The 11,456-nt window shown below is 58.1% G+C and overlaps 3 protein-coding genes across 3 annotated transcripts; all 3 read right to left on the reverse strand.

Annotated features, from left to right (window-relative positions):
* Positions 1 to 654: 654 nt before the first annotated feature.
* Positions 655 to 2,208, reverse strand: JKF63_04664 (uncharacterized protein; the record flags this gene model as incomplete). The annotated part of the gene is made up of 1 exon (XM_067900644.1): positions 655 to 2,208. The coding sequence occupies one exon, from the start codon at positions 2,206 to 2,208 to the stop codon at positions 655 to 657; it is 1,554 nt and encodes a 517-aa protein (XP_067756665.1).
* A 905-nt stretch (positions 2,209 to 3,113) lies between these two features.
* On the reverse strand, positions 3,114 to 6,704 carry JKF63_04665 (uncharacterized protein; the record flags this gene model as incomplete). The annotated part of the gene is made up of 1 exon (XM_067900645.1): positions 3,114 to 6,704. One exon carries the CDS (start codon positions 6,702 to 6,704, stop codon positions 3,114 to 3,116), a length of 3,591 nt encoding a protein of 1,196 aa, XP_067756666.1.
* A 1,076-nt stretch (positions 6,705 to 7,780) lies between these two features.
* JKF63_04666 (uncharacterized protein) lies at positions 7,781 to 11,242 on the reverse strand (the record flags this gene model as incomplete). The annotated part of the gene is made up of 1 exon (XM_067900646.1): positions 7,781 to 11,242. One exon carries the CDS (start codon positions 11,240 to 11,242, stop codon positions 7,781 to 7,783), a length of 3,462 nt encoding a protein of 1,153 aa, XP_067756667.1.
* Positions 11,243 to 11,456: the final 214 nt, after the last annotated feature.

Consider the following 11,456-nt stretch of genomic DNA (forward strand, 5'->3'; position numbering starts at 1 on the left):
GTTCACATCAGCGTAGCGATGCATCGCCTTGACTGTCCCCCCCCCCTCCGTCCCCGGGGTTGGGAAGTAACACTCAAACACATGTCTCTCTCAATGCACACATATAGATACATGTATAAAAAACAAATGCAGCGCTTGGGGCGAGGAAAGGTAAGTGGGTGGGTGGGTTATGGGAGTGGGGAGCACACAAGAGGAGGAGGGAGGGGGATGGGTGGTCTTGGTGGTGGCAGGGAGGAGGAAAGGAGAGACGATACGACCCGTCTCTTCCACCCCCCAAACCTCTCACTCATCCTTCGCTGTGCCTTCGTTGTATTCGAGACAACAGAACTGCCGCCGCCACCACCACGATTCAACTATACATCAGAATAACCCCACCCCCCTCCTGGCACAAACACAGATACACAAATAGCAGGATGTAGAAGCACGCCGAACGCGAAATATAAATCTGGCGGGGTAATGGTGCAGGACGAGTTAATAGCTTATATGAGCGAGTGCCATGAAGAAAAAAACAGAGGGCCCCTTCCCTAGCGGACACAGACACACACACACACACTTCCTCGCAGCATGCGGTGTATGTCCCCCTGACCTCGAATACACTGGCGTAGACATCACTACGGTTTGTCTCTCTCTCTCTCACACACCCCGTGAGTAATCCTACACGCGTAGGCGACTGACCTGTGGCAGAGCAGTGAACAGAGGACGCTTGCTGCCTATTTCACTGCTCTTTCCCCGCTGTGTCGAGCAGTCCACCGCGTTCGAGACGTCCTCGAGGCGCAGCTCGAGGTTGTCGCTCATTACCATGGGCCGCGGCAGTTCTAACCGCTGCCGCCGGGTCTTTTCTATTCCGTTCTTCACCTCCATCTGTCGCTTGCAGAACCAGTCAAAACACCAGTCATACGTGCCGCGCGTCGGGTCACCATATTCGGGGGTCGAGAGTACCTGTGCGGCGATGGTGCTGGGGGGTTGATGCTGCTGGCTGGGGCGGCTGGTTGCGGTTGACCCGCTCACGACACTCAGCACACGCGATCCTGTGAAGGACGCCGCATCGGTGCCAGCCGCGTCCGGCGTGATGAGCGGGTTGGGGGGGTCCGTTCCAGTGCGACTTGAAGCGCATGGGTTGCTAGCGGGCATGCTAGGCGTGTGCAGCGTCAGCCCCAGACGCCTACCCAGACCGCGGAACAAGCGCCGTAAATACTCGTAGTCTGGCTTCTGTGCGAAGGTCAATGCGCGGCAGTATTGGAGGTACTTGAGAAACTCCGCAGGCATCCCCTTGCATAATTCTTCCAGAGGCGTCGAGATTTTGGTTTCACCGATTTTGATGGTTTTGATCTGCTGCTCCTTCGCCTGAATCCCTTGCCAAGGCAGAGTCCCTTGTAAGAAGTATACGAAGAGATATCCGATGGACTCGAGGTCGTCACGGCGACTCTGCTCGTAGCCGCGGTGCACATTGGCGCTGCAGTAACGTGCTGTACCCGTCAGGGGGCGGCCCTCTGCAAAGGCGATGTGAGTATTCTTCTTCACTTCCCAATACAGTTTGGAGAGCCCGTAGTCGATGATGTGAATGATGTGGGCTTTGAAACGACAGCCCAAGACAAAATTTTCGGGTTTGATGTCGCGGTGCACGAAGCCCTTTTCGTGAAAAAACTGAATTCGGTGGAGGAGCTGATCAGCAATCATGAGAACCGTCTTGAGAGAGAAGCGACGGTGGCAGTAGTTGAAGACGTCCTCGAGGGAGGGACCACACAACTCCATCACCATTATGTTGTAGTCACCCTCGCTATCGAAGTAATAAATTTGTGGGATGCCGACGGCTACGCTGGCTTCCAAGGCTCTCATCTGTTGCTGCGTCACAGCAGTGATATTCTGTGCCGAGCTGGGCAGGTCGGCGTTGTTGCTGTCGTGCACGGTGCCGGCGTTGACGCTGCTGTTGCTGCTGCACTCGAGAAGAAACTGCTTAGGGTTAATTCCACTCTGTCCCACTGGTGGCTGGTGCAGCACGCGGTACACCTTGCTCTCATAAGACAACTGCGGATAGCGTGCTTTCTTGCGCTCCAGCTTCACTGCGACAATGCGCTGGCTATGCTTGTCGTAGCCTTCGAAGATGTCGCCGAAGGAGCCGCTGCCGAGGCGGTGTCTGAGAAGAAATCGACCTGCCCCGAACGGGACCTCCTTTCCGGTGGGTTGATACTTCTCAGACGCAGCCGCCATTATGATGACGCGATTCTTTCGCGGCAGCTCGTCGTCTACTACACCAAGTCTCCAGGTTGCTCTGTCTCTCTCTCTCTGTGTGTGTGTGTGTGTGCTCTCTCAAACCATTAAAAAAAGACACACACAATGCGACACACATACACGCACCCTGAAAAGGGGGAGCAGAGTTGAGTGCAGATGAAAGGAAGATGGTCCCAAGGGGAGGAAGGGAGGTGAGGCGGCGAACCGGACCCAACAACAACAACAGAACAGAGGGTGCTGGTGGGATCCCAGTTCTAACTAAAGTGCCTGAAGACCACCAAAGCAAAATTATACGCTCAGTGGTGCACACACGCGCCTCAAATTTTACTTGCAGCGATTGTATGCGCTGGAAAGAGACGGTGGCGTGTGTGTGTGTGTGGGGGGGGGCACACCTAGAGAGAGAGCTCACTTTGCTCTTGTGTGCGCGCTGCTCGATGGAGGAAGGATGAGGAGGGGGAGGGGTAAGACGGAGAGGAGATGTACGAAGAAATGATCACCACCTATGACTATGTAGAGAGTAAAGGGAGGGGTTGGTGGTGGTGGGCAGCTTTGACCCCACCCCTTTTTTTCTTTCCACGCGCGACCGACTCCCCTGCGTTTGTATCCTGCTAGGTGATAAAGGGAGTTGATGGCGCGTGCGGCGGATGAGCTATGAAAAGAAAGGCAGCGCTTCCCTCAGAGGGATGGACTCTCTCTCTCTCTCTCTGTGAAAGGACAAGTGCTGCTTCTGGCAATGTCTGAGCAGCGTCGATATTGGCGTGAGCCCATGTGCCTTCATGTGTTCGTCAATGCGTTCATTTTGTGAATAGTCGAGCACCTCGTGGAATTGTGGGGTGGGGGTTGGGGAGGGGGGGGGGGCATACAGGGGAGTACATACAAGGCCACTACAGGGGCAAGCTGTGCGGCCTCCCCATCCCCGATTCTTTTCGTCCCACAACGTCACCGTTGTAGTGCTTACACGCCAATATGAAGTTGTCTTCCTCCTCCAATTCGAACGGCACCGGCGTGGTGGTGGTGTGGTGCGATGGAAACGCAAGCGCTGGTGTGGGCAAGGTGGCCGTGGCATGTGCGCCCAAAGGTTCCTGCTGGGCGTCGACCAGCATCGAAGCTATTTCCTGCGTGTCCCATTGATGGCTGGGGTGTTTGATTGAGGCTTGCGGGCCCCGCGTGCGTTTGAGATGCGGAGAGGCTGCTGCTGTCAGCAGGGCGAACCAGACAGAGTCGCTCATCGACTCTGCGGCCTCCTCATGCGCCGATGGCGTTGGTGGTATGCGCGCGTCTGGCGCGTCATGGACTGTCGGTGGTGTAAAGCCGCTGCTCCCAACCGCACCCATGTCGGTCATTTTTGCAACAGCGGCCTCAATGCCGCAGGCCCGGGGACGCGAGTGCACGGCGGCAAGCTGCGCAGCAATAGGGTGCTCATGGAGTATAAACGAGTCCACTGCCGTCCACTGGCGTGTGAGAATTGAATAAATGAGCCAGGCGATCCCCAAGACTGGCGCAGGTGTTGGAGACGATGCAGTATGAGTGTGCACGGAGGAAGACCACTGAGAGACACGCTGTAGGGCGTCGTGATAGGCACAGCTGAGAGACTCACGAAGAGTGCGAGCTTGGCTCTGCTGCTCTCTTGCGGTCTGTCCCACTTCCACCATGTTATCGTAGAAGCCGGTCAGGTCGATCACAGCGTCGAGATAGGTGCTCTCCACATTACGCGTCACCGTACCTCCAAGAACGCGCAGCAGCTCCGTCACTTGTGCCAAGGCGGCTGTGACACCGCCAAGGTAGCTCCCGTTGCGGCTGTTGCGACTCACTCGACTTGGCCGCAGAGGTCCGGCGGCACCGCCAGACGCGTTGGCATTCTCCAAGTCTACCGGGGGGACGTAGAGGTAGAACATGCGGTCCTGGAAGATCGGTGCGTAGAACGGTCGCATCGCCTGCTCACCGGCAGGCACGTACTCCTCCGCCACTTCTTTGTGGAGCCGCCGCAAAGTAGAAGAGCCTCCAAGGCGTAGAGGCGGTGCGGTACTGTCGCCTGTGCTATGTGCAAGGGGACGCTGCACTGCTCTTGTAGCAGCCCGTGCTGCTTCTCCGCTGTCTTCTTCACCCCCAAGCAGTCCGTCACGAGAACATGTAGCGGACGCGGCAGTGACAATTGGAGTGGCTCCCGTCACTGCCGCGTCCGCTGCATGTCCATCCCCATACAGGGTGTGGGTGTGAATGTGCGGCAGGATTGCCGGGAATGCCCCCAGCGCTATCGCGTCGTAGATCCATTGCGGTGTGACAATGGGGATGCCGAGCGCCTTGTAGTACAGGACATCTGGTGTTAGGAGAGCGTGGGGGCTAACAACGAGATGCGTCGGCTTCTTCGCCATGCGCGGCATCTGTTCCATGTGCGTGCGTGTGCAATGCCCAAACCAGCACGACTGCCCTTCGCCATCGTCGCCGCCGAGGAGGAGACACACGGCACCCAACTGCACCACAACGTCGCGTAAAAAAAAAGACGACGACGACGACGACGCTGCCCCGCCACCGTCATCGGAGAAAATACAAACGCACAGTTGAGCCGCCGCAGATCGCACGTCTTCGTTCACCGAGGTCATGCGACGAAGAAGAGCGAGGTCCGTGAAGGTCATCAAGAGTGGTGGATCCGCGGCGGGGGCGCACTCGGGATCCAGTGCGGCAGCAGCCACACAGCGGCTTGAGAAGCGACCGCGCTGTCGCGCAGAAAATTGACGCCGGTTCTGTTGTCTTTGCTTCACTGACTTCTTCACGGCTTCACAGATTGGATTGCTCACGGCACTTCGTCTGTTTCGTTGTCTCTGCCTCTCGCTACTTAGCGCATTGTCCAACGACGGTGGGTGGTGAGTGCAGTGTGCCTGCTCCTCCGTATATCCGTCTTCGGCGACGCTGGGGCTGCGATGACGCTTTGAGGTCATTTGCGTAGGTGGGGGGGAGACGGCTGGAAGGGGCTGGGTGACATCCACCTCCCCACCACTCGCATCACTCGGGGAAGGCCCTGACGCTTCTTGGGACCGCAGTGGATGTTGGGTACTGGGCTCCGAAAGCAAGAAAGGATCTTGACCACGCATTGCCAGTCCGTTTCGCTCCTTGGCTAATAGGCTCACCAGCGATGGCAGTGTGTCAGCGGGGTTGAGAGTTGCATCGACTTGTTTGGGAGGTCGCCCCCGGCGCTGAGTCACGGCACACGTTGCGGTCGAGCGCAGCACGACGTGGCGTATCGCTTCTTCTTCGTCCAAATCTGCCGATCGCTTTTCCACTGCAGCAGTCACCCGCTCTTGGTGGGTGTTGGTGGTGGTGGTGCTGCTGCTGCCACCGCCGTAGTCGGGCCGCTCCCCCGCGCCAACGCCTGGGCTCTCGCTACTACTGAGCTTGTGTTGAGGGAAGGGGGTGAGCTGCGGTGTGGGGACGCTGTCGGCGCTACACCGTTGGGCAAAGTCCTCGTCGACTTCTACCGCCAACGTGCTCACCTGGGGCACACACCGTTTCCCACGAGTTACGCTTCCTCTCCCAGGCACCCCGTTGACAGTGCTGCTTTTACCAGCGAATCGGCTCTGCGGGCGTTCCTTGTTGCCCGTCTCGCCACTTTGGAGCGTTTGTGCTCCACAGCGGCTGTCATTCGCGTTGGAGTTGGACATGTCGTCCAGGGCATGGAGCGGCCTCGTGGCGCCGAGGTTGGTGGCGGTGCGGGGTTTGGGTTGGGCAAGTGAGGACGAGGGAGGGGAGTCGCCGGAAGGGGCGACGGCATCTTCCTTCCTCACCGCTACCGTGCTGGCGAGGGTTGAGCATCCGCGTTGCTGTTGCTGCTGGTTCCCTGCCTTTTTGGCGGGCGTGCTTGTTCGTGTTTTAGATACCTGTGGGTTACGCGTCGCACGTGAGGGAGAGACGGAGGAGGAAGATGAGGGAACCGCAGCCACGACTCTATTTGCCCCACTGTGCATTGTACCGCTATCGATGCCCTCAGGGGTGTCGGCGGCGGTGGGGGGTGAGCGGATAGCAGAGGCGGAGGGTTTGACAGACTCGTGCGCTGGAGAGGCGCATGCAGTCACCATCGCGCTTGCGGTTGGCTTGACGATGTAGGGGCCTACACTTACTCGCTGATCGGCAGCGATGCATGCGGCGAGGTAGTCTGGCCGAACAACCGTCTTGAATTTCTTGAGTGCAGCCTCTAGGAAGGACGCGTTGCCTTGGTGGAAGACGATCAAATCAGCGGCTGCCTCACTCAGGACAAGTGTGGCGCCGAGCTGCTGGACATGCGCACGCGCCGTGCGCAGTGTTTCTCTGACAGAGACTGTCTGGCCGCCTCCCTTGCGCTTCTTGACGACTCTGATGCCACTGCTACTGGAGTTCAGTTCTCCTCCTCTTCCTTGCACATCGTCGTCACCATGGCGGATGTGCAGAAACACGCGCACTCCAGAGAGAAGGCGGGGGGAGCAGGATGTGGCAGTGGAGGACATGAGTGGCAGCGCTGCAAGGGGGAGGGGGGAGGCAGACACGTATGAACGTGTGTATCTATGAAGGGTGCGTCTAGGGATACGCGTGATCGTTGTGTGCGTTATTTATGTAGATGTTCTCCCTCTTTTTTTTTGTTGCGCGCGTGTGTTGTGCGTGCGCGCGAGAGAGGCGGCGGCGCGTCGGGCTGCAGCGCAGTGCAGCTTCACTTTGAGTACAGATCCGTTGGTGTAGGTGAAGAGAGACGTAGGGTTGCATGTACTGTGCGATTGTGCGTCGAAAAGCAAAACAAGGTAGGGTGGGCAACTGCACCATCCCCCCTCCCCTCTCCCGAGTGTCTCTTTTCATTCGCTGTACACTGTCGACGGCATCATTTGCCGCACAGATGATTGAGGGCTTCGGCTTGGAGGGGGGGGGGAGGAGGAGGCTGAGAGGTCCGTGAGAGAAAGGCTTTCGCTTCATATTATATATCACTGTTGTTGTAGGAAGCTGTGTGTGTGTGTGTGTGTGTGTGTAGGGAGGGCACAATGAGAGGGGGGGGGCAAGAGCACCGATATGCCCTGGTGTCGGCGTGTCTGGGGGGGGGGGGGGGGGGGCCTGCAATGTTCCGCTTTTGCTTTGCCCCTTCTCTCCTTACCCGCTTTCTAGTGCTCTCTCTCTCTTTGACATACACACACACACACAGACATAATTCGCTTGTTTACATCGTCATCCCAAAGGAAGACACACTCCCCCCCCACAGCTCTCAGCCCCGGACACGTACACACACGCGCGCGAAGAACAGCCACAACAACAACAAAAAACGCACAAAGAAAGACGTACAGGAGACGCACAATCTACAGGGGGGGGTATGTACTCATTACTTGAGCGCGTGCGTGCCGGGGACCGCGCGTTCGTTTCTCGCGTTTCATCGATCCTCTCCCCACTTCTCCTCTTCCTCCGCGCGTTGTTCACATGTTGGTTTCGGGGGAGAGAGACTATATCTACGTACATGAGAGCAAAGAACGAACACACTGAGGCTGTTGCGCAGACGCTGCAATCCGCCGCAGTACGTTGCTATTCATTCTGTAACAGCCGGTTACTAGGCTACTGTGCTAATGTCGTTCTCGTCGCCGAGGGCATAAATGTCGCTGTCGCTGTCCTGGTCAGCCTCGCTACCCACGCCGTTGCTGCCCGCATCTTTGCTGTTAGGTCCGGGACCCTCGTCGTAATCTGCGAAGCCAAGCAGGTTCTCCGCGAAGGTGCGTGCTGTAATGACATCCTCGAGCATATCCAGTCGGATACCGTCACCGAGCAGCGACGTAAGCGCCGCGGAGACCTCGTTCGACTTGAGCGCTTCTCCCTCCGTTGTCAGCAGCTGGAAGAGGTGATCGCGGTCGATATTCCCCGTCACGTGATCCGCGCCGAGCGTGCGGAAGGCTGCCTCGATGTCCTGCCGTGTGACGCCGAACACGGGGCGGTAGTTGATGTAGAGACGCATGAATTGTGAGAAGTCTAACAGAATGGCGTCCACGTCCACCTCGGAGAGCGGCTCATCCAATGGGCCGTACATGTTTGCCACTTCATAGGTCAAATGCCCGATTTCCTGTTCTGACGGGTAGTAACAAAGAGAGCGCAGGAGGTTCGGCATCTGCGAAAACGGAATCGCGCCGTGCAGCACGCGCTTCGCAGTGGTTTCTTCACCCTGCGCGCGGATTTGGGCGTAGTAGAAGTAATCCACCACTTCCTTCATGAGTTCACCATCAGCGCCACCCTCGACTGCGCCGACAAGGTGAGACAGTGGCACGCCACCCTTCTCTCGGCAGTGCCGGACAGCGGCCCGCTCTGACGGCGACATGATACAGTCACCGCGTATATTCCATTGCATGACAGCCTTGTCAGGCCCGCCGGCTGTGAACACGAAGGCTCCGTCGTGTGAGGTGACCATGCTGGTGATGCTGCCAGGGTGTGCTAGGACGCCGATGGAGCCGCACGGGTCGCCGCGGAGAGGGAGCTGGGCGAGACCAATAACCTTTTCCTTAGTCGCATACACCAAACAGTGCGTCGGGAATAGGGATGAGGAGGGAGGCGTGGCAGACTGCTTTGGTAGGGGCACAACAGCCATGTGCACCACGGGTCCGCCAAACGTCGGCGAAAGAACCGTTTTCACGCACTGCCGGTTCCAGTTGCTGAGATACACTTGAAACTTGTACTCACGGGTGGCGATTAGAAGCGTGTCCACGACGTCTTTGACAACTCGCTCGCGCGCTGCGCTGCGGTCACTTGCGTCGTCGCCCTCGTCACAGAATTCAAAGAGGTCGCGCGGCTGACTGGCCGCGTCCAGCAGCGAGCACCCGCCTGGCAACCAGGCGAAGCCTGTCGGCGTGGACTCCTGCGAAATCTTGTGTGCCGTGCGCAGGAGCAGCCCCGTCTCGGGACTGGAGTCCGCGAGATCGTACTCGATGAGGCGCTTATCCGCGCCAAGGGAGAGGAGCCGCGGCGCTTCCTCGACCCCCGCTGTGTTGGAGCTAAAGCGGATGCCGCGGATGGGCCCCTTGTGCGTCTTGTGGTGGCCCACAAGCTGCCACTCCGCCTTTTTGGCAGACGAGGACGTCTTCACGTATTCATACAGACCGACAGAGCCGTCATCTTTGGCGGTGGCCATGAAGAGACTGTCATGGGAAAAACAGATCTCCTCCACGCTCACCGTCGCCTTGCGCACGATTTGCTGCTGTTGCCCCGGCTCAGTGGCGGTTTGCGAGCCATTGCTTGTCAAGGCGTGTTGCGTTGTGCTTGCTTCTGCCACCGCCGTTGCTGCTGCGTCGTTGCCAGCTGCCGTTCCAACTGTGGTGGTGTTCAATATAGGGCGGATCGTTTGTTGTTCTTCCAGCGTCTCCGCGCTTAGTATCTTGATGACACCGTTGGTGAAGCCCACGACGAGCCACTTGCCCGACGGGTCGAAGGTCATGCAGCGGATCAGTAGGTGTCGGAAGAGACTCAGCAGCACCACGCGTTTCTCGCAGTAGTCCCAGAGATGCAGATTTCCACTGTGCCCGCCGATCGCCAGCCGTGGCAGGTATGGGTGCGCCGCCAGGCACTGAACAGCGCGGTCCTGGCCCTGAACGATGAGTCGCCCGCGGGCCACTTTGCTGCGGCCTTTGTGTGTTGCAGCCTCGGGCGTGTGAAAAGATTTCGCTGGCACGTCGATGATCATGCTGTGCGCCGTCGATACCATGAAATCCGGCGCAGTGAACAGGCTTGCCGCTGCGGTGCCTTCAGTGAGAAGGTGGGCATCGACCTGATCCGGCGCCGCTGCCTGTGCCTCCTCCATCGTCACCGGCGGCACCCGGTCGAAGCTGATGGAGACGATGGGGCCGCCGTTGAAGTTATCGAACCAGGCCACCAGCCGCAACTTCGCGTCCAGAAACTTGACGATGCCGTCCATGCCGCCCGTGACGATGTACCCTTGCACTGTTGTGATGAAGGTTACGCCGCCACTGTGAACCCGAACTACCTTCAGTAACGACTTATCCTGCTCTTTAATAACGCGATCCTGGGGCTGTATGGACCAGAGGGCGACATCGCCGTCCACGGTGCCGCTGCACGCCATCTGTGTGCCAGGGAGGTACACTGTCTGTGTGAAGTTGCCGACCGAGGCCTTAAAGCGGCGCTGAAGGATGGGGGGCGAGTAGTACTTGAGCATCCCTTCCTTCCAAGACCAGAAGGTGACGCGACGCAGCCCGTTTGTGCAGAGGAGCTCAGGATGATCCTGCGAAAAGGAGATGAACGTCTGCTCATCGCGTGCGGCGATGCGGCGCACAAAAACAGGGGCCATATCAACACTTGTGAGGGGGTTGACCTGGTCGAAGGCTCTTTGGACGCTGGCAGATCCACCTCCAAGCAACAGCGGGTCCGTTTGAGTCCAGGACCAGATCATAATCTCTTGAGGATCTCGGCGGTTCAGGGTCGCAAGGTATTGGCCATCCGGTGACATAGCGACGCCCAGGACACCGCCATACTTGCCCGTCGCAATCACCTTCAGCGGCAATGCCGTCGACGCGTCCCATACGATCATAGCGGATCCGTCCTCCTCGTTATCATGCTTCGCAACGAAGGGGTCGACGAGCATGGAGGCTTCTTCCTCCAGCTCATCCTCTTCCACATCTTCTAGCGACTTGCCCGCGGAGCTTCTTGCAGACTGTGTGTGCACCACTTGCCGTTGGATGCGTCGACGCACCTCGACGTCGCCTTCGTCAGCCGTCACGATAAAGCGGTGATTGTGGCTGCAGCAGGCGCTACTGATGATCGAGTACCGGTGGCCCAGAAGATGCTGCTGCGTGTTGTGGATCGCGTCGTACAAGACCCCAATGTGCCCCAGTGTGTAGAACACCTTCCGCTGCAGTGGCTGCTCTTTATATTCGTCTTCCGTGTCCCCCAAAGCACCGCCGTTGCTGAGGTTGTGGATGCCGGCTTTGTAGTCGCTGTTGAGACCAAAGGCCCACTCGAGGCGCAGGGCTTCCTCTGCGATGGAGGGGCTCGAGCTGTGAATGTACCGCTTTTCCATTTTTCTCTGATGTATATATATATATATATATTATTTATAGTCCCTGTGTGTGTTCGTGAAGCGCACTCAGACACCGTTGTGCGCGGGTGTGTACTTGAAGATGACGAGGGTGGTGCGGATAGGGTTGATGTAAGAGAAGAGTGGTTGGGGGGGGGGAGAGAGAAGTGCAACTTAGTGCGTGAGTAGTGTCTAGAGGTCCACTTGCGCATGCACA

This window comes from Porcisia hertigi, chromosome 25 (assembly GCF_017918235.1).
Source record: "Porcisia hertigi strain C119 chromosome 25, whole genome shotgun sequence".
NCBI classification, from domain to species: Eukaryota; Euglenozoa; class Kinetoplastea; order Trypanosomatida; family Trypanosomatidae; genus Porcisia; species Porcisia hertigi.